Source organism: Eptesicus fuscus, chromosome 12 (assembly GCF_027574615.1).
Source record: "Eptesicus fuscus isolate TK198812 chromosome 12, DD_ASM_mEF_20220401, whole genome shotgun sequence".
Lineage (NCBI taxonomy): Eukaryota > Metazoa > Chordata > Mammalia > Chiroptera > Vespertilionidae > Eptesicus > Eptesicus fuscus.
In genome coordinates, this window is record NC_072484.1 from 91,703,958 (window position 1) to 91,730,791 (window position 26,834).

The window sequence follows — 26,834 nt, forward strand, 5'->3', positions numbered from 1 at the left end:
GGCTGGGTGAGGCCCAGGTCCGCGCCTTCTCTGGCAGAGGTTGGGGGGGGGGGGGGAGATGACCACGGGGAGGCAGAGGGAAACTCCTGGCCACGTGAGCCTGGAGCCGGCCAGGCGTCTTCCCGGGGAGAGCCTCCCCCCTCCCGCCTCTTCCCATGTGCCTGGCAGAGTTCGCCCCCAAACCCAACGCTGACGCATTTGGGGTGATGACTTCTGTAATAGGCAGACCTTAGACAGTAGCCACGTGGGACGGAGTTCACGGACATGCACTGATGGGAAGAGATTTCCCTGGGCGGAGGGAAGAGAACGGGAGGCCCTGGGCGGGCGAATTGTTAAGAGAACGCGGGCGCTGCAGGGTCCGTCCCAGGAGCTGTGGATGCTGGGCAGGTCAGTGAAGCGCGCGGGGTTTCCACTCCCCTGGACCAGGGGAGCGTGTTCATGTGCAGGAGCCGCCGCAGCCAGCAGTCACTGAGGAAACAAGAAGGAAATGTGGGGCATGGCTGTGTGTCCAGGTTTCTGTGCTTCCCGAGCCTGCCCCAGTGAGAGGGACTGCTCTTAAAACAGGAAAGAATGGCAGAGTCACAGCTTTGCCCTCTCTCTCTCTCCCTCTCTCTCTCTCTCTCTCTCTGTTTTGTTAATCCTCGGCCAAGGATATTTTCCCATTGGTTTTTAGAGAGAGTGGAAGGGAGAGGGAGAGACAGAGAGCAACATCGATGGGCGAGAGACCATCATTGGTGGCCTCCTGCACGTTCCCCAACCAGGGCCAGGGAACCTGCAACCAAGGTGTGTGAATCGAACCCGGGACCCTTCAGTCTGCGGGCCGACGCTCCATCCCCTGAGCAAAACAGGCTGGGGCTGCTTTTGCTTTTCATGCTTAAGAGAAGGAGCCGCGACGAGAGAAGGGACAGGAAGACAAAGCGATGCGCTCGTGCTCGGGGGAGGCCGCCTCTGTTGGGAGCGATGACACCACGACCCCGGGGCGCCCGGGCCAACGCGCAGGCGGCAGGAACCAGAAAGGCGAAGAGCCGCGAGCCCTGGACCAGTGTCCCCCGCCCTGGCTCTGCACCTTCGGGTCCCCAAACAGAGGCCTAGGTCACTGTGTGCCCTGCCCCCGCCCCTCCCCAAGGCTGTGCCCTCCCGTCCGGTGCCAAGCCTGGGTCTCCGGCATCGGAGTGAAGAAATAGAACGAACCCATCCAGGGCTTCTCTAAATATTCCGATGCGCCCCTCGCGGCTAAATTAAGCTTTCCTAAGAAAAAGCAAGTCAATTAGTTCAAAATGTGGGTTAGTGCTTCTGGGTATTTAAAAGGGGATTTTTTTTTTCTTTTTTAGTTCATTTAGAAACATAGCCCGGGGCAGGCATAGACCCGCTCCTCAGCACGTCCCTCGAATTGCCACCACATTCCCAGACACTCGGCTCTCACACCCAGAGCTTCGGAATCTGGTCCTAAGCGTTCTCAGGGTCAGGAGGCATTCAGTGGAGCTGCGAGCGGACCTTGCTTCGCCCTTTTCCCTCCCGTCCTGTATCTCCACGTCACAGGGAGAGCCCTCCACAGCGCCTGGCGCTGCCACAGCACAGGGCTCTCCCCGAGTTTCTCCCTGCTTCCTCGACCTACTCCAACCTCTGCACGAAGGCAGGGCTCCCCCACGTCGGACGGGCGGTTGTGGGGCACCTGCGCACGCACCGAAACCCACTTGCCCCAGTTGCCTCGATGCAATAAGCCCAACTCAACCAAAACACAAATAAAATTGGGTATTTCTTAAGCAGACGAATTCCCAGAAGCAATGTCTGGGTCCTAGAACATGAATGCTTTCGTGGCTTTTTTTAAAAGGCTATCTCATTGACATGGACAATAAAAAACAGGAGAGTAACATTTTCATACCAGTGTTGGGGTATAAAGTGTTGTTGTTTTGTACAATATTGTTGTTTGTTTTATTTCGCTTTTACTACGTTAATAGGCTATTTTTAAAAATATAGTAGATCGTTTCAGGAACATTTTATGTTCGGAGACAAATGTAAACAGCTCCTCCGTTATTTAAAATACACGTATTGGTTACTAGACATTAACACGTATCTGTCTCCTTTTCCAGCTTCATTAGTATTGCAGTGACACTGAAATAAAGGCCGTTTAATAATAGGACGAACATCCACTTCAGTCCTACATACCCTTTAGAGATACGTTACGAAGGAAAAGAAACTATTATTATTCATTCTGCTTTTCATTGAACTTTGACAGCCCTCACCTTGACTTCTTTACTGAGCAGATGAAGTTCTCTTATCAGAGTGTGAGGACAGCAGAATAGCTTAGGCCCCACAAGAACACATGGCCTGGAAAACTACGTTCCCCTCCGACTACTTGCTTTAAAAACATCCAGGAGACGGGTGGGTGAAAAGATACTAATTTAAATAAATAAATAAATAAATAAATAAATAAATAATAAAGACCATCCGTGAAGGGACATTTTCAAATGAAGAAAGGCAGGAAATAATTCCGGGCCAATCTCATATACTCACTATAATCTGAGAATAAAAGGACATGATTTAAAAAAAAGAAGAAGAAAAGATAAGAATTACAGTTACCAGGTAGCAACTAGAAACTAAAAACTCCACTCCTGTCAATCCTTGTGTTAAGTTCAAGCTGACCCGCTTTTTGACAAAGCATCAAAGGTCAAAATGGGTGTACACTCTCCTCGCTCCCAGGAGATGCAGCGGGGACAGCCGGGGTTTCAGCTGGAAACCCCTCATTCTAGTCTGGTTGGGTCTGTGGGCATTCCTTTGCCTCTAGACCAGGGTGGGGACCCTTCTTCCTGCCAAGGGCCATTTGGTTCTTTAGAACGTCATTTGAGGGCCATACGGAATTATCAACTCAAACATAAGCCTGCTCTACTTGGTCAAACATTTAATTAGTCTTGACAGGGCCAGACCAAATGATTTCTCAGACCTTACGCAGCCCGCGGGCCGGACATTCCTCACCCCGCTCTGGACGTTTCCCGTCATTCTTCCAAGACACACATGGGTCCCTACGTCCAGCGGTCCCAGGAAACAGTCCCAGCGTGTTAGGGGCCAGGTGGCAAAGGTGACGCTGCTTCGTGGGCCATGCCCGCTGTGCTCAGGGCCCAAGGCCTCGGTCCACGATGGTGCTGGCTCTCAAATCAGATGACACGTATTTTAAGGAAGTTGTTCCCTTGAAGATTCCTTCCTTCCTTCCTTTCTTCCTTCCTTCCTTCCTTTCTTCTTTCCTTCCTTCCTTTCTTCTTCTTCTTTTTTTTTTTTTTCCCCCATTCTCTGGTTCCTAGAAGCTCAGTGTGGTCCAGGGGCTCAAGCCTGGCCTGTGGGCCTCCCTCTCCTGCCCGGTGAGGTCTGGGCTCTGGGAGTCCTGGCCGAGCCGCTCAGCTCACCCGCTGCCATCACCAAGCCTCCAGAGTAAGCACTAGCAGTTGGATGTTTGCTAATGCTCCAGGCACTGTATTGGCCTCCCTTACTAATATTAACCCATTCAACTCTCACAACAATCCTAGGGTGTAGGGGCTATTGTTACCATCATCCAGACAATAAAATGGGAGAACTGAGACATGAAAGAGGCCCCTGGTAGAGCCAAACCAGGCGTCAAACCCAGGCAGACTGGTTTCAAAGATGAAGCTTCAATCCGTGGGGGTTAGCTCTCTCCACACATGCACATGTGTACGTTCACCGAGTGTCCGCCGTGCGCCAGCCACATGCTCGGGAACTCTGCTGGCAGGGAGTCAGGCCCGCCGTGACCGTGAGGCATAGATCTTGCTCTTCTGGAGTTTTCTTCTTCCACTTTGTAGAGTTGGATGGCATGGGTTCTGCTTTCATCCGAGTTCAGAAAAAACATTGCTCAAGATGGTCTTCAATTGAAGTCCAAGGAGTTCAGTGGTGAAACTCTGAAACCAAGACACGTCAAACTAGCTTCAGTCTGAAGTCATGTTTAACCGCCCACATACTTGATGGATCTCTTAGTGATTAAATCAAGGAAGCCTGGCCTGAAAGGGGTGAGGTAGAAACAAGTGACGAACTAAGAAACGACTTAAAGTGACGAACCAAAGGTTTTTCTGGCCTCCGCCCCCAGCAGCCCATATCATTCCTTGAGTCTGTCAGTTTCAATCCTCCCCAACCCACCTGTCTTAACACATAAATACCTGCTTCCTCGAGGCCTCACTCACTTCTGCAGTCACTTCCTCGAGTGTGTCCTGGCAGAGGGAATTCCTGGGGAGGAAACAGTAAGCCCAACAGTCATTACATTCTTTTTAACTTGCAAACAATAATGTTGCCTTGTAGTTACATTTGTCCTCATTTTTTTTTTAAATATATTGTTATCGATTTCAGAGAGGAAGGGAGAGGGAGAGATAGAAACATCAATGATGAGAGAGAGTCATTGATTGGCTGCCTCCTGCACTGCCCCACACTGGGGATGGAGCCCGCAACCCAGGCATGTGTCCTGACCGGGAATTGAACTGTGACCTCCTGGTTCTTAGGCTGATGCTCAACCACTGAGCCACACCAGCTGGGCTGCCCTGATTTTTAAATTCAGACATTCAGATCCATGTTATTTTATTTTTCACCAAGAAGTTTCTTGCCAAAGATAGGATTTCCCTAAAGCACAGAGCCTGTTCATTCCTTCCTTCCTTCAAGGGAAATGACGGGGGGGGGCGGGGGGGGGGGGGGGACTCCCCAGGTCCCAGGCACCAGCCTAACCCACGAAGGTACATTGGTTTATAGAGGAACCAGGCAGATACAGAATAACTGTGTCAGTTATATAACAGATGATGCTCGGAAGCCTGGAAGCCGAGAGGAGAAAGAGCTTGAATGTGTTTCATGAAAGCTGTCACCTCCCCATCAAGCGTGACCTGGACATGGGAGTGGGTGGTTATAAAATGAGGGGGAAACGTGTGCGGTGTTTCCTTCCAGAACAATCCTGTCACGACCCTCAAGTAATGTAAGAAATGGAGCAGCACACACACACAGATGGTACTTTACAAGGATGATCAGAGACCAAAAATGTGGCGCATCGTGTTGACATCTTAGTGCAGATTCTGGGACAGAGTTCTCTGACGGCCAAATGATTGCAGCCGAGGCCCCACACAGCAGGGCATCCTTTTCATACAGAGAAGGTGTGCATTCCGCCAGGAAGTAAGGCAAGCTTCCGGTCAGTGGGGAGGGCCGGCTGATGGGATGTCAGGATGGGGAAAATCAAAGCGCCCGGCTGGGCGGAGGGCAGAAGCCAGCCAAGATCGCCTCTCCCCCTAAGCCGTCGGGAGAAAGCTTTCCCGGTCTCTCAGGGTGGACCTGCGTGTGGAGGCACAGGATGCTCTGAAGGGCCCTTTAGTAAACCTTTATGAACTCTGTGACTGTGCGTTGTTGGGGTTTTTTCTAAAGTAAGCAGCTGGGGGAGAGGGGTTAGTGGTGGGTCACAGCCGCTTGGTTGTTCTGGTTCTTCCTGGTGAATACCAGCCCGAAGAGGCAGGCACACACCTGGAGAGGTGTTTTCCAACAGGCGATGACTGTGGCGATGGGCGGCGGGTTTGGGAAGCGTGTCCGGAGCTGGCGCCGGAGCCGCGCAGCCTCAGCCTCCTGTGCGGGGCCAGGCGCGCTCTCCAAGGTGCGTCCTGGGTCCCCCGTCGGCGGGAGGCCTGCGGGTTTGCAAACGGCCCAGGCAGCATCTGAAAGGGTTGTTTTTCCGAGTCCGCAGAGAAGTTATTTGCTCTCGGAGGTTGTTTTGTTTTGGGGTGTGTGTGTGTGTGTGTGTGTGCTGGTTCTGCTGTTCTCCTCCCCGCCTCTGGCTTTTTCCAGTGGAGACCTGCCCCGGGGGGCATTCTGTCCTGGGAGCGCACAACTATTTTCTTTTCTGAAAATAAGTTGACGTCAACCGGAGCTGTTTTTGGTCGCTTTGTTTCCCGGAGCGTCCAACCAGTACACCGCCTCCGGGGAAAGTGCTAGCGATTCAAAGCAGCTTGCGGGGCGGGGAGGGGAGCTGGGGGCGGGGGGGGGGGGCCCCCGCTGCCCGGCCGCGGAAGTGGGGAGCGCCTCGCTGCTGGGCTGGAGCCCGGGCACGAGTCCCCGGCGGAGGCGAGGGCCGCCGGGGCGCAGCCCTGGGAGGTGGCGTGCCCGGCTCCCACCCGAGCTCTCGGCCCCGCGGGAACTCCCCGCCCCGGCGCGGCGGCCAGGAAACCTGGGAGCGAGCGCCCTGGGCCCAAGGGCCGCCCTCCCGGAGGCCGTGCGCGCCCGGAGTGGGCGAGCGCGTGTGCGCGGGTCCCCGCGGGGGCAGCTCACCTGGCTGCTCGGCCCCGGGCTCCGGGCCACACACACGCCTTTTATTTGTTTGGGGGCGACACTGAATGCAGTTTGAACAAAGCCGGCTGCACACCAGAGATGGGCCCCTAGGAGGAGGGTTTTCCATAGGGAGCAGGGCGGATTGGATGGGGGGGGAGAGAGAGAGAGAGAGAGAGAGAGACTGACTCTCCCCCGAGCAGCGGGAGGGGCCCGCGAGGCAGGGACCTGCTCTGACTTGCTCGCACCTGGCGCTGTTTCCCCGATGCTCCCCTGGCCCCAGGCCCACAGCCGGGAGGACAGGGCTGATCCGTGGAGAAGACACCATCCCTCCCTCCACCCCGTCCCACCCTCCGCTCTCACCCAGACGCTCCCGCGGCCCAGAGACCTAGTTCTTGCTTCTTTTTTTTTTTTTTAATAACTACAAACTGACGGATGCATTTCTATTGATGAGGAAATTGATAAATTGCCCAGAAAAGGGGGGGCAGGGGGGCAATGGACAAGACTCCGCGGTTGAACTGCACCGAAGTGGGGCAGGAGGCAGAGCCAGGAGCTGGCGAGGCTGCCTCCCGGGAGGCCGGCCCGGGCCCGTCGGGCTCCCGGGACCTCGTCCCGTGGGTTTCCCGGGCCCCTGGGCTCGGAGCGGCCCGCACTGCCGGGGACCCTCGGGCTGCGGGAGGAGGAGGAAGGAAGGCCGCCGTCCCTCGGCCCCGGAGGTGGCCGGGCTGTGCCGCCGAAGGCAGCGGCCGAGCTCCGGGGCGGCTCTGGGGGCGCTGCCCGGGGCCGGGACCGCGGGAGGCGGCGGCGCCTGGGCGCGCGGAGCTGGGCGCGCCGGGGGCGGGCGTTCGGCTGGAAGTGGGGCAGCGTCTCCCCTGGGAACGCGGGGCCCGGCGAGCTCTCTGGCCGCCTTTCCAGTTTCGCAGGTGCCCGCCCCCGTGCGCCGAAGGCAGCGCAGCCCCGAGGGCGGAACCGATGGCGGTTGGCAAACTTGGAAGGAGAACGCGCCCCGGACCCGAAAGGCTGGAACGGGGACGCAGCGGGGGCGGCCGAGACCCAAGTTCACCCTTCCCGCCCGCCCGCCCGGCCTTAGGGCCTTAGGGCCTTAGGGACGGACGTGGCTCTCGAGTCCAGCTCCAACCGGGCCGGGCGCTCGCCAGCGGGAGCGGTGCCAGTTTGCTCCGAAACTGGGAGGGCGGAGGCCGGGGCCGGCGGGGAGGGTCCCCCGGGGTCCCGAGCGCCTCTCTCTCCGCACCTCCCCTCCCTCCCGCCCCTCCCCGTCTCGCGCTCTCGCTCCCTCCCCGGGCCGGCGGGACCCGCGCGGACTTGCCCCGGACCTGCGGGGAGCGCCCCGGGTCCTGGATGACAGCTTGAAAGTGGCTGTTGGAAAAGCCGAAAGGGATGAGGCGGACGCGGGGCGTGTTTCGCTCCTTTGCTGGAGTCGAAAAGGGCGCTGGGAGCTGCGCGCTGGCCCCAGGCCCCCGCGCCTCGCCGCCAGCAAGTAGGTGGGGGAGCCGCCGCCAGCCCCGTCCCGCTCCCAAGCCTCGCCCGCTGCGCCCTGGCCGCGGGCGCCGAGAGGGTGCGGGGCCCGCCGAGCCTCCTCCGCCCTGCTCAGTGCCCTGCCTGCGCCGCTCCGCTCCGGGCGGCCCCAGACCCGGGCCTCTCCGCGCGGCACCCGCCTCCCCGCACCCCCGGCTCCGGGGGGCCATGAGGGGGCGGTGGAAGGGGCACTGCTCCTCGGGCATTACTTAGAGAAGCCGGACCGCCCCGCCCTCCCGCCCGCCCTCTCTCCCGCCCGGGCCCGCGCGCCACTCCGCCGGAGGGTAAGTTGGGAGTGTTTCACCCCCTCCGACAGCTCTCCCTCCCCTTCCTCCCCCCCCCCCCCCGCCCCCCATCAAAGTTTTCGGAAGAGTGGGGAGATGGGTGGGGGAGGAAGAGGGTCCAGCCAGCCTCCGTCCGTCCTTCCCCTCTCCCGGTCTAACTTTCCCCACCGCCCCTCCATCCCCCGCGCGCCGCTGCCCCCGCGGAGCCGCGCTGCGAGCTGACAATTGGAGCGCGGCTCCTTTAAGAGCCCGGCTGTGCCTCCCGGTAGCTGAAGGTCATTAAACACAAAAGCGCTCGGCGCTGCGGTCCAATATAGCGCATGCGCCCTGCCCGGGGACTGGCAGGGAGACGGCAATATGGCGAGAATGCCTGGCCGCGGGGACTGGAGCACCAGCGCGGGCGGCAGCGCCACCGCCGCCGCCGAGAACAATGGGGAGCGGGGCGAGGGCGAGCGCCGGGCGCGGGGTCGGGGGCGCCGCCGCGGCCGCCCGCACGACTGCAGCGCGGGCGAGGAGGAGGAGGAGGAGGAGGAGGAAGAGGAGGAAGAGGAGGACGAGATCCAGGAGGTGCAGATAACGGGGGACGAGGAGGAGGAGGAGGAGGAGGAGGCGGAGGCGGAGGAGGACGAGGAGGAGGAGGAGGACGAGGAGGAGGAGGAGATGGGGCTGGACTGGGATGAGCGCCTGGAGCCCGAGGACTCGGCCGGGGAGGAGCTGGAGCCGGAGCCGGAGCCGGTCCGTAGGATCGATATGGACCAGGGCGCCGCGCTGGAGCCCGAGGCGCCGCCGCGGCTGCTGTCGGCCCGCGCCCGCGGCGCGCCTCCCGGGGACGGCGCGGAGCCGGACCCCGACGGGCTGCAGCGCCCCGAGCGGGCCCGGCTGAGCGAGAACACCCGGCTGGCCACCCGCTACGCCGTGCGCATCTTCCGGGAGTACCTGAGCGAGAAGGCGCAGAGCCCGGACTTCGAGACCATGGACAAGGGGGCGCTGTGCCGCGTGCTGCGCTCCTTCTACGCCGAGGCGCGCTCCAAGAGCGGCCAGCTCTACAGCAAGTCGTCGCTCATCAGCATCCGCAGCTCCCTCAACCGCTACCTCAACGAGCCGCCCTACTGCCGCACGCTCGACCTCACCAAGGACCCCGAGCTGCGCAGCGCCAACCTGACGCTGGCCGCCGTCATCCGCAAGCTGGAGGAGCAGGGCGCGGGCCCCGTGGTGCAGAAGCAGGCCATCACGCGCGCCGACCTGCGCAAGCTCTACACGTCCAGCGTGTTCGGCGCCGGCACGCCCTTCGGGCTGCTCAACAAGGTCTGGTTCGAGACGTGCATGTACTTCTGCACGCGCGGCCGCGAGAACCAGCGCGAGCTGGAGGAGGACTCCTTCGGGCTGGCCATGGACGAGGACGGCCGCAAGTTCGTCTACTTCAAGTCCCTGGGGCCCTACCACAAGTCGCGCTCGTCGTCCTGGAGCAAGAAGCGCGCCGAGAGCAGCGACGAGGAGAACCTGCCGCGCATGTACGAGACGGGCACCGAGTTCTGCCCCTACGCCAGCTTCGTCAAGTACCTGTCCAAGCGCAACCCGCTGTGCAAGGCGTTCTTCCAGCGGCCGCGGGACCACTGCAGCGAGGGCGACGTGACCTGGTACGAGAACAAAGCCATCGGCAAGAACCTGCTGGGCACCCGCATGCAGATGCTCTCCAAGGCGGCCAAGCTCTCCAAGACCTACACCAACCATTGCATCGGCGCCGTCTCCATCGCCACGCTCAACAGCATCGCGGGCATCGGCACCAAGCTGGGCGCGCCCGCGCTGCAGGGCTGCTACGCCGAGGCCCTGAACGGGGCGGCCCGCCACCACCCCCACCACCACCACCACCCCCCCCCCGACGCACCCCTCCCACCACCACCGCCCCCCGCCGCCCTCGCTGGGGAGCACCTATGCCCTCCCCAAAGACAGCCTGGGCGCGCCCGACGTGAAGTCCGAGGCTGCGCCCAAGCGCGCCCTGTACGAGTCGGTGTTCGCGCCCGGGGAACTCTGCGGCCCCGCTTCGCCCAAGAGACTCTGCCTCCGCCCCTCGGAGCCCGTGGACGCGGCGGTGGTGGTGGTTTCCGTGAAACACGACCCCCTGCCTCTTCTCCCCGAAGCCAACGGGCACCGAAGCGCCGGCTCTCCCGCCGTAGTCTCACCTGCTACCGTTCCCCCCGCCCAGGTAACCACACGCCGCTCTGCATGCGCTGCTGCTTTGGGGCCCCTTGGAGGCTGACCGGTGCGCGTGCGTGCGGGGCTGGGTTGGGGCGAGTTTGGAAACAGTGGCGAGTACAGGGACTCGGATTCCCTTTCGCCCCGAGGAGCTGAACTCCCGGTGCTTTTCAGGAAAGTTCCCACCTGGCCTGAGAGGTGAGAGGGCCGTGCCCTGATAGCCACGCCGTCACGTCACCGCTGCCCGAGTCTGCAAAGTTCGCAGAACAAAAGGGTGCGCTCGCCCACAGCCCCTCTCTGAGGAAGGCAGGGGGTGCAGGGATGGGGCACATCTAAAGGAAAGCGGCGACCTAGAATATGTGGGCACAAAGTAGCCATGAAGATGCTCCATTGCCTCTTCGCCGTAACTTGTGAAGTTAGAGCACCAGTTATACATTAGGAGAAAGAAAGCATGCCAAGCCCACTTCCTGTAAGGAGGCGGGGAGTGCAGGGCCGGCCGCCCAGTGCCAGCAGCACTTGGTTGAATGTACAGTGACGTTTGGGGTGTCACGAGCATAAACGAAAGTCGCTGTTTAAGTCACGGTTAGGTGGGAAGGAGACCGGCCTCGGAGCGTTGGCCCTGTGGTGCCCGGCCTGTGGGCATTGCTGACTTTCCCAGCCCCGGGAGCTCTGGAGGGGGGAGGGGGAGGCAGGTAGGACGTGTGAATATAGGGGATTAAGACACACAGCACAGGACGAGGCAGGAGCCCCAAAGGAAGGGTCCCGGCCGGGAAGCTGAGCCCCCTGGGGCAAATCGGTTCACCTCGCTGGGCTTCATCAAAGATCAGGGCAGTGTTTTGTTTTGTTTTGTTTTGTTTTGTCTTGTTTTTTATAGCAAAGGTGGAGATTTATTGAAGAACCGGTTCAGACCCCCACGTGGGGAGGGGGGAAGAGTCCCCCAGGGCAGTGTTTTAACATTAAAAATACTTAATTCCCCGCAGCACCCCATTCTAGGTCGAGACTGGGGGCTCAGGTGGAGGCTGCTTGTCTTGGGGTTTTCCCTGGAGGAATCTGTTCGCATTATTCCAGTGGCGTTTATCTCGGAGACTCTGCTCTCCAAGCCAGAACCCGGGGGGAGGGCTCTGGGGAGGGCTCCGGGGCCGAGCAGCCACCAGAGGTTTTACAGCGGCGCCCGCCCTGCCACGGAGCAGAGGAGAATCTGGGCCCTGGGTCTGCCAGTGTGGTGCAGGCCCTTCAAGGAACAGATGTCAGGTACCTCTGTGCTTTTTCCAGAGTGGAAATTCCAGTTCTGGACAGACTGACCCTTTCAAACATTTACCAGCGAATCAGCGAGCCTCAAGGCCAACTGAGAGGGAGGCTGTGGACGGTACTGTAAACACCCAAGCCCTCTAAACCAGCGAGGCCTGTGGGCCGAGTGTCTTCCTCTCTGTACTCCTAGAGTGCGGGGCACATTTCTGACCGGCCCCGAGGTTGGCCTCGGGCAGGGTGGGGAACCTTTCTTTCTGCCAAAGGCCGTCTGGATATTTATAACCTCATTCACGGGCCGTACAAAATTATCAGCTTAGAAATTGGCCTGCTATATTTGGTCAGACATTGAACGAACTCCCCCCTAATGCCTTGGCAGGGCCAGACCAAAGGATTTCTCAGGCCTTATATGGCCCACGGGCCGATATTTCCTACCCCTGTTTGAAGGAGGAGAATTTTTTCTCTTTGGAGAATTTGGGTTTGCTTTTTCTTTGAAAGCAAAAATAAATGTTCACATTTCTTCTACTAAAGTAAAAACCCTTAAAATGCCCTGGTTCAGAATAGCCTCTGATTAAGGATTGGAAGCTTACGAGAGTTTACTAAAGTGTGCATCTGCTCGGAATAATAAAGGAACAGTTCGTCTCCACGCATCTGTCCGCTGGTTTCTCGACACCAGTGTCATTCCAGAATCATGACCTAAGGACCCCCCCACCCCCAGCAACGATTCGGCCGGGTTTGTTTAGCTGGCTTTCTTTTGTTTTAAGGAAAGCAGTCTCTGTTACAGTCTTTTATTTGAACTGAGGGAGACACATCCGTTCTGTAAACCTGAAGACTAATTCTTGGCTTTTTCTTGAGTCGTCAGTTAACTCCCACGTTCAGCGTGAACGTGAGTATCCATAGACTGGCTATCTCATTCCTGTGGCTCTCGAACTAAGTCCCCTGTAGTTAAAAATCCGACAGAAAGTTGTTCTCGTTGCACATATCTGTCAGCTTCTCACTCACGTTAGAGTTAAGTCTTTAGAAATCCGCAGTAAGAAACGTACAGGCACTCTGCAGTAAGCACTGTGGAGCTCGCTGTATGAAGTCCGAGTATTCTAAGCCTAACACGCGTGTTTCCGTAAAAAGCTGCGATTAAACTTTCCCCGCGTCGACCTGGTCAAGTCACGGGAGCAGCTGGGGTCCAGGGCATCTGCTGGGACTGATGCCTGGCCCACGCCACAGCTCCAGGCGGCTCCCTCCTCGGGCGGGCCATGAGCCCCCGGCCATGCCAGGTGCCCGTCCGGTCCGGTCCTCGGTGCTTCATCATCCACACGGGCCGTCTAGCCTCACTCCTGACGGGACCCCGCGTGCCGTGTCCCCGGAGTCCACCGGTGCCCACGTGGTGCTGGACTTCTCGCTGATCCCGCCACACCCTGGTGCTTTAGTTCCCTTCCGACACTGCGAGCGTCTCCAAAAACGGGGAGCCTGTTCCTTGTCAGGGGTGGGGACCCTTGTTTCTGCCGAGGGCCATTTGGATCGTCATACGATCATCCGAGGGCCGTACGGGATCCCACCCACTTAAAATTAGCCTGCTGTGTCTGGTCACACGTTCAGTGAACGCCCCCCTCAGGTCGGCCGGGCCCGACCAAAGGATTTCAGGGGCCTCATGCGGCCTGCAGACCGGACGTCCCCACGCCTGCATCTAAATGCATCGACTCTTTTTACTTCTTGAGGACGTTTTAGTAAGTGAGTCACGGATGGGACTGGCTGGAAAATGAAGGTGCTTGAGGATTAGCAAAGATGATGGAGTTTGTGATTTTTACTCACGTGAAGTGCCTGGGTTTTGTTTTTCATTTTGGGGGCGTGGGGGAGGGGGTGATGGTTTCTCCAACTGATTCACTCTTTAATTCTTCCTCTTGTGCAATGTCAAGGGTAGGTTTAGTTCCCTTCCCCACCCCCCCACCCCCACGAGCTGTTGTCATCTAAGATGGTCCAGTTACGGGTGCAACTTCGCAGCTCCCAGGTGGCGATCACGTGGTCCGTTTTTCACAAGGTGCATTTTCAAAGGTTTATTGGGCCTATTCCGCATCCTCCTGGCGGCTCTCTGCATCTCCATAGCTTTTTTCCTGCCTCAGAGAACAGTCCTTCCGTTTGGAGGACAGAGGTTTCTAACAGCGGTCTTGACCCCTTAACGCACACGAATGCAGAACGCTCCCCGGAGCTTAGGCGTTAAATGCCATCGTGCTGTCGCCTAAGTGTGTGAGCGGGAGCTCCCCGGAATGCACGTGGAAGCGCTCGCCAGCTTGTGACAACGCTGCTCGTCAGCTGCACTCACTTGACCCTAACCCAGATTATTTCCAGAAATACTTCCAAGGAATTCCGAAAGGGGAAAGTCTATTAGTGGAAAGATTCCGGAGTCGGCGGGGCATGTCCGCTGCTTCTGTGTCATTGTCTTCACGGGGGGCCGAGCTGGAAATGGGAGCGGCCTCCCGGTGGGGGGGGGGGGGGGGTGTGCGTCCCTCCTGACCTCACCCTGGAGCAGCCAGTGCCCATGGCCGGGGAGGCCGGTCTCACTCGGTCCCGGTCTCACTCGGTCCCGGTGCTGCGGCGTGGGAGGGAGAAGGAGCTTTCCATCCATTCATGGGACAGCTTTGTTTGGCATTTGAAGAGGAGGCAGGAGGGGTACTCTTTTCTACTTACAGATGGATACGGCTGGGCTGGTGTGGCTCAGTGGTTGAGCGTCGACCTACAACTGGGGAGGTCACGGTTTGATTCCTGGTACCTGGGGTTGCAGACTCGATCCCCAGTAGGGGGTGTGCAGGAGGCAGCCAATCAGTGATTCTCTCTCATCATTGATGTTTCTCTCTCTCTCCCTTCCTCTCTGAAGTCAGTAAAAATGTATTTTAAATACATATATGTGTGTGTGTGTGTGTGTGTGTGTGTGTGTGTGTGTGTACTTTTTAAAAAAATGGATGCAGACTTTTATAAATGTGAAAGGAGCAGTGTGTTTAACAGCTGCAGCTAGTGTAAGAACTTTTTTACAATGATTATCTGGAGCTTATTAGGATAACTGCTCTGTTTAAAATGGGTGTTTTCCTGATTTTTTTTATTGATTTTAAAATATATTTTTATTGATTTTTTTTTTTTTAGAGAGAGAGGAAGGGAGAGGGATAGCGAGAAAGACATCATTGATCAGGAGGGGGCAGCTCACCAGGGATCGAGCCTGCAACCCGGGCATGTGCCCTGACCAGGAATCGAACCAGCAACCTCTTGGTTTCTGGGTCGACGCTCAACCACTGAGCCACACCAGCCAGGCCCTGATTTTTGAAATGTTAGTTTGTGGCTACACTTCTTTTTCTGCTGCGGGAATGTTTGCTCTGCTTTAAGGCAAGTTCACATTGGTGGAGAAACCAAATTCATTAACATGAAGTATGTAACTTCTTTCCTTCATTCGGAAAGCAGTTACTGAGCATCTACTCACCTGGTTCTTGTACCAGGGATCTCTGTAAATTCTCTGTTCCCCACTTGGCAAGTAGTCTCATTGGCAAGGTTTTGGCCTCATTAAATATCAAAACTAGATAAAAATAAAGAAAGTTAAAAGGTAATGTCTTACAACAGTCATTTTGGGGGACATCTGTACCTTCACTCTTGCATAGTGCAGTCTGTACTCAGGTGTATTATTTTAAATTGATATAAGCCCACATCTGTGTCCGCTCACTATCGATTAAATCCCATCCAAGAAATAGAAAAGGAAGTATTTGCTGCCAGAGCAGAAAGGGAATGCCGTTTATCCGAACCTCGAGTCCTGTGTCGCCCCGATGTGGATCTGGCTCCCCTGACGAATGCCGCGCACAAGGCCCTTCAGGTCTCCTCCCTGCACACGGACCTGCGGCCCGCACAGCCCCCCGCCCCGCACAGCCCCCCGCCCTGCAGGACCAGCGCGGCGGGCTGGGCGAGGGCGGCGGGAACCTGTGCTCCCGGGAAGGCTGACAGATTTAAGGGAGAACCAGGTAGCGCTTCTGGGAAAAAAGGAAAGGAATTTGGAGAGGAATGCTGACGGGTGACAGAGATAAATGTTGCTTGTGAGTAATTCACGTACCAAATTACAATGTCAAGACTAGTTGGGCAGATTGTAATCACCGATTTCTCCATGTTTCACTCCTTGTCTCCGGTCCGGTCGACCCAGGTGACTCAGGTGTCCCCCATTTCAGCCACACCCTCCCTCTCTGCGCCACGGCTGCGACCTCCGACCTCGGGAGATAAGCGCGACTCCCTCCCGCAGTTCTGAGGTCACCGTCCCACCTCCGGGCCGATTCTGCGGCGATGGGGCAGATAGAGGGTAATCGTTACTAATAACCAAGATGGCCCTCGGGCTTTATTGCTCTCTTTCTAACTCTTTGAGCTGCAGGGTTAGATCTGTGGTCGGCAAACCGCGGCTCACGAGCCACCTGCGGCTCTCTGGCCCCTTGAGTGTGGCCCTTCCACAAAATACCACAGCCTGGGCGAGTCTGTTTTGAAGAAGTGGCGTTAGAAGAAGTTTAAGTTTAAAAAATTTGGCTCTCCAAAGAAGTTTCAGTCGTTGTGCTGTTGATATTTGGCTCTGCTGACTGATGAGTTTGCCGACCGCTGGGCTAGATAATTTTGTGCCGCGGGCTGTAAGGTGGTCCCCCTGCCGTTGGCCTCCGCACCGTTTGGGAGCTTATCGACGATGTAGAATCTGCCAGTCTGTCCCCCGGATCCAGTCTAACAAGATTCCCAGGTGATTGGCGCGAACAGAACATCTGGGTGAGCGGTGGCCTCTGGTCTCACAGCCCTTCGAGGCTCCGGTGGTTACTTCCACTTTACGACGGAGGAGACCCCGGTGAACCGGTGTCGGCTCACTCCCTTCCGGCCTGGCACCCGGTAGGCCACCATGTCAGGCCCGTCTGATCCGAGCCTCTGCTTTTGAATCCATGGTTTGTTGATTCCAAGGTTCGTATCCCCTGTTCCAATAAAACAATGCAGCAAGGAAAAGGTGACGGACGTCACAGACTCCTATCCCTGCCTTCCCTGTGTTTCTAGCGCCGCGTAAGAGGAGAAAACTTGTTAAGACACAGGGAGAGCCCAGCCGGTGTGGGTCGGGGGTTGAGTGTCGATCTGGGAACCAGGAGGTCACGGTTTGCTTCTTGGTCAGGGCACGTGCCCGGGCTGTGGGCTCCATCCCCAGTGTGGGGCATGCAGGAGGCAGCCGATCAGTGATTCTCTCCCATCATTGATGTTTCTATCTCTAACTATATTTAATTAAAACACACACACACACAGAATAAAATTAAAAAGCGGAAAACAGAAAAGAGTATAATTGACCCTTGAACAATGCGGGGGTTAGGGCCATCTCTCTCCCCCCTCATCCCCCCTCCACAATCAAAAATTCATGAGTGACTTTTGACTCTCCAAAAAACTTAACTGCTAATGGCCAGCTGTTGGCTGGAAGCCTTACTGATGACATGGGCAGGCGATGAACACATTTTGTGTGTTACCTGTGTTACACACAATGAAGTCAGCTAGAGAAAAGCACGTGTGCGAAAGGACGTCATCGGAGGAGATATGTTTACGGTCTTTATTGGAAACAGTCCGCACGGAGTGGGCCCCGCAGCTCAGCCCCGAGCTGTGGGAGGGGGCGCTGTGTTTCTGTTGCTGGACCCGTCTCCGTCTGGCTGTGTGGTCCGGGCCTTGCTGGGCCTGGGGACTGTAGCCGCCTCTGCTGAGGAGCCTGTCTCATCGCCGTCCAGAGCAGCCAGACCCTGGCCTGGCCTCAGTGGGCCCCGGGCCTCCCTGGGCCCAGCGGCCCTCGGTCAGGCGGGGACAGAGGCCCGGCCTGGGTCTGTGGTCCTCGGGGCCTCATGAGTTGCGATTTGAAAAGTGCGGAAAACGTTTTCTATCACATCATTGTCTTAGCACAGAGTGGGGTTTTTTTTGTGTGTGTGTTTTTTTATTATTATTTTTAATTTCTTTATTGATTAAGGTATTCCATATGTGTCCTTATTCCCCCATTACCCCCCGCCTCCCATTCATGCCCCCACCCCCCTGGTATCTGTGTCCATTGGTTAGGCCCATATGCATGCATACAAGTCCTTTGGTTGATCTCCCCCCCTTACCCCCACTTCCCTGAGGTTTGACGGTCTGATTGAAGCTTCTCTGTCTCTGGATCTGTTTTTGTTCATCAGTTTATGTTGTTCATTAGATTCCACAAATGAGTGAGATCATGTGGTATTTATCTTTCTCTGCCTGGCTTATTTCACTTAGCATAATGCTCTCCAGTTCCATCCATGCTGTTGCAAATGGTAAGAATTCCTTGTTTTTTACGGCAGCGTAGTATTCCATTGTGTAGATGAACCACAGTTTTTAATCCACTCCTCTGCTGATGGGCACTCAGGCTGTGTCCCAGTCTCAGCTATGGTGAATGGTGCTGCCATGGACATAGGGGTACGAGAACAGCTGGTCTGATGCGCGAGCCCTGGTCTCAGTCTTCCTTCTCTGGGACTATCTGGTTCTTCTTCTGGGGCATCCATGTTCTCCCAATAGCGGGGGACTCCCCGGAGCCCCAGGTGCCCTGGCTCCCCCAGGCCCCGCCCTCTCCGTTACCTCAGAAGGCCCGCCCTGTGGGTGCTTAATTTACCCCAATCTCGTTGCCCTCTCCTCTGCTTTTCTCTAAGGTTTGCACGTGCCCGGCCCCGGCGGGGCTGGTCCACACCTGGCTCGGGGCTCCTGCTTCTCGAGGAGCCGGTGCTGCAGGTGGAGGGAGGCCGGTGGGCACAGCTGCGGCCCAGACTCCAGCGGATTCACAGAAGTGACATTAGAATGAAATCAGAGGCTTTGCACAAAAGATTAGATTTTATCTGGAACGGTTTGGGACTGAGGGAGCAGCCATAATACTGGGGTCTTAAAACGTTAGGACAGTTGTTACAGCAATAACTTTGGTGAATTCTAATGTCCGTGTTCCAGGAGTAGGGCCGGTGTTTGGCGAGATCCTGCGCTGTGGTATTTGTTGCTCCCTGAGGCCTAATTGGGCGGTGATTTTCCAGTTCGTGACTTTGTCTTGGAGATGACGTGAGGCAACAGGAGTTCCACTCAGAGCCGGTGTGTGCTCACAGGTGCTCTGAAGAGACCGCAGAGTCCGGGTCACTGGTGGGTGCTTGCGGCGGCATTGCTGACCACGGAACCCCCTCATGACGCGGCGTGGTCGCTTACAGAACAGAAATGATGGGCAGGACTCATCCCCTCCAGTTTCGTTTGCCCTTCAAATGGTCACAGTGTTCAGCCACTGCAGCCCTAATAGGGTAGCTTCGTGGGCTTTCAATGCTGTTAATTAATAATTAATCGCTTTAATTAATAATGCTATTCATTTTATTAAGGCAGCTTATCTGGAATGTCATTTTCCACTTTGTGACATTCTTTCTGACAAAAGCCACGTGGGGGTAGAGTTTCCGTGTCCCGTCTTGAACACACGCCTCACGGTTTTCTACTGTAGAAGGAGAGGCTGGTAGAATATTATCCCATTGACCTGAGGCAGCGGTTTACAAACAGGTGGCTGCAGACACACGCCGGCGGAGACACAGCTCAGTACGGTGATGAGGGAGCTGATGGCGCCGGCTTCCCGGTGTGCGTTCACGTGCTGATTGTGTATCATCACCAGCGGGACGTCCACAGTGTTCCTGCCGGGTTGTGTGAGGAGGCACGGGGGGATGGGAGAGTTCCAGGTACGGGTCGCGGGTTATTTTTAAGTTTCTGAACAGGATCATGGAATCATAGGGTCTGTTCCCGGCGTTTCACCACAAGGGATGGGCTTCAGAGCCGCCTCTGGGGGTGTGAGAGGCCATGGAGGGGGCGGTCAAGGGGAAGGAGACTGCCATGCGGAAAACCTCGTTCGTATCGGGCACCTGCTGTGCGCCCGGGGGCGGGGGGTGGGGGGGATTTGGAGGCAAGGAGGACGTTAGCGAGAGTTCGGAGAGGACGCTGGAGAAATCGCATGGGGAGACTTGGGCAGGTCAGAGAGGAAGGAGCGGGTCTCCCCTGGTTAAGGCTGCGCACAGGGAACCCTGGAGGCTGCAGGTGTGTGTCCCTGAGAAATGGGACGCGTGGGCCTCGCCCAGACCACACGTTCCCACCGGGACGTGCGCCAGGAGAACAAGAAAGTGGGAAAGGCAACACCGTGCCGGTCAGCAGCGTCCGCCTTTCCGTGGCGCTCACACTGAGACCCCGGGAAGGCCGCAGTGCACGGGGGGCCTGCCCGGTGGCCGCCGGCTCCCCACCCCGAAGGCAGCGGGGCTGGCTGCGGATCCCCACGATCTCAGATTGAGTGCGGGCAGCGGCCCAGAGAAGCCGGAACTGCGGGGCACATCCCTTTCCATCAGAGGCCCCAGGGATGCTGAGCGGCCTCGGTCCCAGCTCTCTTCCACACCGGCCTGGGAGCCGTGCCCTGAGCAACCGATTCCGCAGGCACCGGAGTCTGCTTCCCAGTCCGCAGAGCTCTCCCTGCTTTCCCGCTAAGGACGCTCTGCAGGGGCTGGGAGAGGTGGATGGCGGACACAGACACAGGCCTGGGGCGGGGGCTGGGAGAGGTGGGTGGTGGGGTGCATCCTTGGAGACTCGCTCACAGTCTTGTCGGGAGGCAGAAAGCCCTGAAGCACAACCCCTGACGGGTGGGGAGCTGTGATGCTCTGTGCACAGTGTGGGCGGAGTGAGGGGGGACGGGGCTGAGATGCCCGCCCACCGATGAGAGCCAGTGGCCCTCGGGGGCTGCTGCCACGGGGCAGGGGCAGCTCCCCGGCCGGGCCGGGCCTTCGCCTGCTCAGCTGGAACGTGAAGATGGAGACGCCTGGGCTCAGGCCTCCCAGGAACGGGGCGGACACGGTTCGTGTGTCGGGAAAGGACAGGGGCCGTCCGGCTCCGGTGGCTGCGTGGCCCCGCCTTCTGGGGCCGGCACTCGCTCAGGACGAAGGGGCTGAACGCTGGCATCACCTGGGTTCTTTTTCCGATATGAAGCCCTGCTCCGGCACCCTCCCTGCGGGGGCTCCGTGCTGACCCTGGGCCCCAGGCCGCCTCGTGGGCGCAGGTGGAGGCCCTGGTCTGGGCGCAGGCGGAGGCCCTGGGCTGGGCGCGGGTGGAGGCCCTGGTCTGGGCGCAGGCGGAGGCCCTGGTCTGGGCGCAGGCGGAGGCCCTGGGCTGCCTCGTGGGCGCAGGTGGGGCTCCGCGGTCCCCGGTCCCTCCCTGGCTGTTGGGCGATGGAGGACATGCCCGCAGGGCCCTCGTCCTTCCCCGTCCCCGGGGCCCATAATTAAAGGAAAAGTGAACCAGCGCCGATGCAGGGCTCCGACTAGTAAACAGCACCACAAAAAGGCTGTGAAGCGCCCGGCAAAGGGTAACGTTGTCTACACGGAGGTGCTTTGTGGGGCGAGGGTCCCTCCCCCCCACCCCCCCACACACACACACAGGTGACTGCCTCCTGGAGGCTCGGCAGGCCCTGCCCAGGCACCAGGTCCTCCCGGAGCCACTGGCCGCTGGGGAGTGACGTGACAGGCCTGGAGGCAACACCAGTGACAGAGGAGCCAAAAGGGAACCAAGGACAGTCGGCGGGAAGGACAGGCGGCGGGATGGACAGGCGGCGGGAAGGACAGGCGGCGGGAAGGACAGGCGGCGGGATGGACAGGCGGCGGGGAGGACAGGCCACGGGAAGAACAGGCCGCAGGAAGGACAGGCAGCAGGATGGACAGGCCGGGGGTGAGCAGCTGAGGCTCCGCAGTCTCGGGGAGTGGGGAGCGGAGCCCCTGTGAGCCCTCACCCGATGGCCGTGGTGTAGGCAGGTCGCTCAGCCTCTCATCGGCAAGTGGGACGTGGGAGCCCTGCCCTGTGGTCAGTAAAAGCCCATAGCAAGTGCTTTGTGACCGGTGGCTTTTTAAAAACAGTTTCTGTTGGTTAGAGATTATGGACAGGGGAGAGGGATTCTAAACAATTTACAACTGATCCTCAGTTTTCTCTTTTAAAGCTAAGACAGGGGATCCCCAAATTCACAGCATTTTTATAAACACAGGCGAAAGAATGGAAATAGCTAAAGACATCAGTAGGAAATCCCACATCTGTGGGAAGAAAAAAAAGATGATGATCAAAAGGCAAATAATAAAAACTGAAGTTTAGAGAAAAATGCATATTAAATTCTAAGCCCCCCTCTTGGGGCCAGTGTGTCATTCACTAAATATAAAAATAAAATTATATCCTCAAGCTCTTATTTGCTCCTCAGTATTATCATGAGGAGGATCATTTATACTCTATATAAAACATTGAAAGGACTAATTTTGGGACTAATCTAACGAGTAGATTTTAAACAGAAATGGTTGAAATGACATAAGTGTTAATGTCTTCAGTGTTCAATAAAAGTATCCATGTCATTAAAAAATATACAATGTGATTTTTTTCTGATTATCAACAATGGAATTGGTCTCTTTAGTTACCATTTTCATTACAATGTTGTGATACCAGTAAATCCCCAAATTTCTAAGTTTGTTTGAATAAACAAATCTATATATATAAAAGGCTAATATGCAAAGTATCCCCTTAGGAGTTTGACCGGGATAATGGGAGTTCCATTGCTCGCTATGACATGCGCTGACCACCAGTGGGCGGCACGGAACATGGTGGGCAACCAGCGGCAGCGGGGAGCTGAGGGAATGAGGGAAGGAGGAGGCAGGGAGGTGGGGAACCTGATTGGCCCTGACCTTCGGCCAGGCCTAGGAACCCTACCCATGCACGAATTTCGTGCACCGGGCCTCTAGTATCTAATGATAGGGAATACACACGTAGGATCTCTTACGCATTGCTCATTAAAAGCAATACATATGAGCAGATTATAAGTGACAGGGATTTCTTTTTTCAACAAATAATGTTTAAAACATCTCCTGGCCACTTGACAGCCAGGGAAGATCTTATCCAGATGCAATAAAGAACGTGGAACTTTCCGGCAATGTCTTGCCTCAGACAGTGGTGCTCTGTTAGGTGCTGCTGCGAGAGAGATTATGTCATTCTCGTCACTCTCTCTGCTTGACAGATAGAAGGCTGTTCAGCAGAGCGATCATCAGATCGTGCACTTGTTAGTCTTACGGGATACCCACTTGTTCAGCGATGAGGTCAGTCCGTAGTATGTGCGTTATGAAGTATGGACAGTAATCAGTTTATTAGCCTTCCACCTGTTGCGCGGTATCGGGGCTACACGTGTAGTCTCATTCCTGAAGCATGCCTCCCCCCGGCATGCCAGCAGCTAACACATATTGTTGGGGAGGGGAGAGACGCACCCCCCCTTTTGCCTTTCTGTAGTTCTCAGCGGCTGGACTAGCAATAAAGTAATAAAACTAACACAAGACTGGATTAACAGGAGAAAAAACAAACTTAATCATGTGCACACGGGAGAATGACCGTGTAGGATGCTCAGCTCATAGAACATGCGGCTCGAAGACACGGGAGAACTCGGCAGCTCTGAAAACTTTGTAGGCAAGTAAGCGATAGACTGGGGAGAAATTGGCAGGACAGAGAAAGTGGGTGCTCACGAGAAAGGGACCCAGGCCAGGCCTGTGGGTGCCCTCAGGGAGGGGTTTAAGCAAAGCAGTCAATTAGCAAAGAGGCCGTCCGCTCTGACTGCAGAGACTCACGGGGGCGGGCAGGGGGCCCTCCGCACAGGCTGCTGGTCAGGAACCTTGAATTCGAAGGAATCGGCGTGCCGTTGTGGGATATCAGGGTGGCCTGTCGTGGGCCCCAACGCCGTGTCACATGTTCCTGTGCACTCTGCGTGTACACAAGCCCGTCTGATCCCCATACAGTCTTGCAGGCTGGGGAGAGGGCGTCGCCTGCCCCAGGAAGCACAGTTAGGAACGATGGCAAACCCAGGACGGGTCCCGGTCTCTCCCGTGCCCACTCCTCCAACCGGCGCTGATGGAGCACCTGCTGTGTGCGGGTCACTGACGACCCAGCCTAGGACACAGCCACGTTCTCATTTCTCACGGACAGACACTCACACGAACCAGAGTACCCTTAAAGCACACGGAAGTGCCCGGCGGGCGTGGCTCAGGGGCTGAGCGTCGACCTGTGAACCAGGAGGTCACCGTTCAATTCCCGGTCAGGGCACAGGCCCGGGTTGCAGGCTCCATCCCCAGTAGGGGTGTGCAGGAGGCCGCCGGTCCATGATGGATGTGTCTCTCTCTCCCTTTCCCTCCCTCTCTGAAATCAATAAAAATTAAAAATAAAAAGACGGAAGGACTGGGTGGCGCCTCCCCCCTGACCTGCGGCCTCCTCCTGGTCAGTGGCCCCCACGCGATCGCCGTGCCCGTGACGCCCGTGAGGCTCGGCGGGGACCCTCGGCCGCCGGAGCCGTGACCGGCCGCCTCTGCTCCTCTGGCCAGGCGGCCGCCTTGGGCCGAGCTCACGGGCCGAGCGTTTCCCTGCTGAAAGGCCGGGGAGGGCGAGGAGAGGATGGACGGGCGTTGGCTCGGGTCCTTCCTTAGGAACGCGGCGTGGCTGGCACCTGAGCCCGCGCCTGGGCCGGTGGGCGAGGTCGTGGGAGGAGAGATGGAGCCGCAGGGCCCGGCCCAGAGCCGGACCGGCCCACGTGCCAGGCCCCTCGCCTTTCTGGCCTCCTCCCGTGCCGGGTGTGCGGGGTGCTGTGTCACCGTCCGACTTGGTTTGGTTGACTCAGCCTGATGCTGCTCCAGGGAGAGACACCGAGGTCCCCCCGCCCCCCCACACACACCCTGAAAGGAGGCCGGGAAGGTGTCTGTGGAATCCAAAGGAAATACTAACGAAGGGGCACTGGTTTGTGAAACGCTGAGTCCGTGTGTGATGGTGTGTGATGCTGAAGGAGCGAGGTGAGCAGGGGGGAGGGAGCCGCGGAGTCCTGGGCCCCTGGGGCTGGTCGGGCGGATGAAGTCACCCCCACCCCTCACCGGCCGCCCGGCAGGGGCTCCGGGGAGACCTGAGCGTCCCTGTGCCCCAAACTCCTGGCGAAAATGCCTGCCCAGCAGCTTTTGACAAATCAAATATTTGTCGGCGAGACGGCCGCGTTGACACGGAGGGCGATCGGGTTCCGAGCCCTGTTTGTCCTCGATACGCCGTCGGGCCAGCCTGTGTCCAGTTCACACGCGCGGTGTGCCTGCAGGGTCTGCTGCCATTTCTGGTTGGAACTTGCATGTTTTAAGGATGCGTGTATGTTTGTATGTATGTGCCATGTGTGTATACGTTGGGGTGTGTGTGTGTGTACACACACCTTATCTTTTACAAGAGTTGACTGACTGTGATGTATAAAGTAGTGACTCTGACTCAATGTATTTCAACCTGTGATTGAAACTTCCTAATGGATTCCGGGCTGTTTTATCTTTTTAAAAAATAATTTAAGATTTTTTCTTTTTCAATTACAGTTGCCCTACACATCTTAGTTTCAGGCGTTCAGCGCAGGGAGCAGACAGTGACACCGCTTACAGAGGGGTTTTTCGTCTTGTATCTGCCGCGTGCAGACCAGCCCTTCAGAAACGCCCAGCGGGCGGGGTGTTCCTAGGAGTGAGACCGTGTTCGTGACTCTCGCTCATCCTGTTCTCCACAAAAGTCCGTGCTCGGGACGGTGCCTCCTTTGCCCGCTGCTTTGTTGCCAGCCTGGGAAAAAATACAAATATTTTATAATAACTTTCTAAAAGTGTCTTTATTGGTTTCAGAGAGGAAGGGAGAGGGAGAGAGAGAGATGGAAACATCAAGGATGAGAGAGAACCATGGATCGGCTGCCTTCTGCACGCCCCCCTCTGGGGATCAAGCCCACAACCTGGGCATGTGCCCTTGACTGGAATCGAACCCGGGACCCTTCCGTCCGCAGGCCGACGACGCTCTGTCCACGGAGCCACACCGGCCGGGGCTATGATCATATTTTCAGGTTGGTTTATCGTCTTCGCCTGCTTGGCCCTGAGCAGAAAGCCTCTAAGTGTTTAGCCTTCATTTGAAAAAGTGCACACGAGTTTTTAGGTGTCGAGGTCGGAGATAAAATCTCCGGCAGCACATACGGGGACCGCTTGGCTTGAATCTTGGTTGCACAGCTGCGGCGTGCCTGGCCCTGTGCTGAGCCCTGAGGGTGGAGGGTGCGGACGGAGCCTCGTTCTCCCGTGCGCCCCACCTAACGTGTTCTCCGCTGGTTCCGCGCACACAGCCGGAGTCGCACGCGCTGGTTCCGCGCACACAGCCGGAGTCGCACACGCTGGTTCCGCGCACACAGCCGGAGTCGCACGCGCCCACGCAGGTCCCCAGCCTCCTCAAACGCCGTGAGGGTAGCCGAGCCCTCGAACAGGGGTGGGCGGCTGGCAGGTGCGCCCTCGGGGCTGGGGGCAGGTTTAGGATGGGCTCGCCTGGGGTCACCGGGCCTGGGCGTCAGCCCCTCGCGCTTCAGGTCTGGACCAGCACCCCTCACCGCCCTCCCACAAGCCCCTCAGGCGTCCCTTCCTTTCTCCTTCCCCGGAGCCCTGGCTCCTCCTCCCTCTCCTTGGCTCAACCCCCAGGTGGGAGACTAGACGAGGACCCCACGAAGCGAGCATGTTCGCAGGCCGCGGAGAAGGGGTGCTGGCAGGGGCCAGGGGGACGGGCACGTAGGGGGTACAGGGGGACGGGGCACGTAGGGGGTACAGGGGGACGGGGCACGTAGGGGGTACAAGGGTCAGGGGGACGGGCACGTAGGGTACAGGGGGACGGGGCACGTAGGGGGTATAAGGGTCAGGGGGACGGGCACGTAGGGGGTACAAGGGTCAGGGGGATGGGGCACGTAGGGGGTACAGGGGGCCAGGGGGACGGGGCACGTAGGGGGTACAGGGGGACGGGGCACGTAGGGGGTACAAGGGTCAGGGGGACGGGCACGTAGGGGGTACAGGGGTCAGGGGGACGGGCACGTAGGGTACAGGGTGCAGGACCAGGAAGTGGGCGTTTGGGGGACACAGGTCTGGGCCCTGACTACACGTGTGCGTGTTTTAACATGCCTGGGCTCACCGGCTAATGGGCGCTTCCCTCTTCCCTCTACGGGTTCCCTGTTCCTCCTTAAGCATTTCACCAGAAGTTCTTCCTCCGGACCTCCGACCTCCGACCTCCGGCCTCCGTGGGAGATGGGGGTGAGGGCAGAGGCCCCTGGCCTAGGCCTCCTCTGGGAGGAGTCGGGTGCAGGGTCCCTTTCTGCCCAACACGCGCCGTCAGCCGTGGTGCATGCGCCCCGTCCGGGCTGAAAGGCAGTTTGCGTGCGTGGCGGTTGCTCAGAGGCCTGGGAAGAGT

General features: G+C 57.6%; 1 protein-coding gene across 1 annotated transcript in view; it reads left to right on the forward strand.

The window, feature by feature from the left end:
* The first annotated feature begins 8,353 nt into the window (after positions 1–8,353).
* The window catches only part of KCTD1 (potassium channel tetramerization domain containing 1), a 62,590-nt gene continuing 44,109 nt past the window's right edge, over positions 8,354–26,834 (forward strand). Inside the window, 2 exon segments of the mRNA XM_054724102.1 lie at positions 8,354–9,968; positions 9,970–10,311. Of these exon segments, the coding sequence (XP_054580077.1) occupies positions 8,466–9,968; positions 9,970–10,311 (1,845 nt within the window). The 5' untranslated portion in view covers positions 8,354–8,465.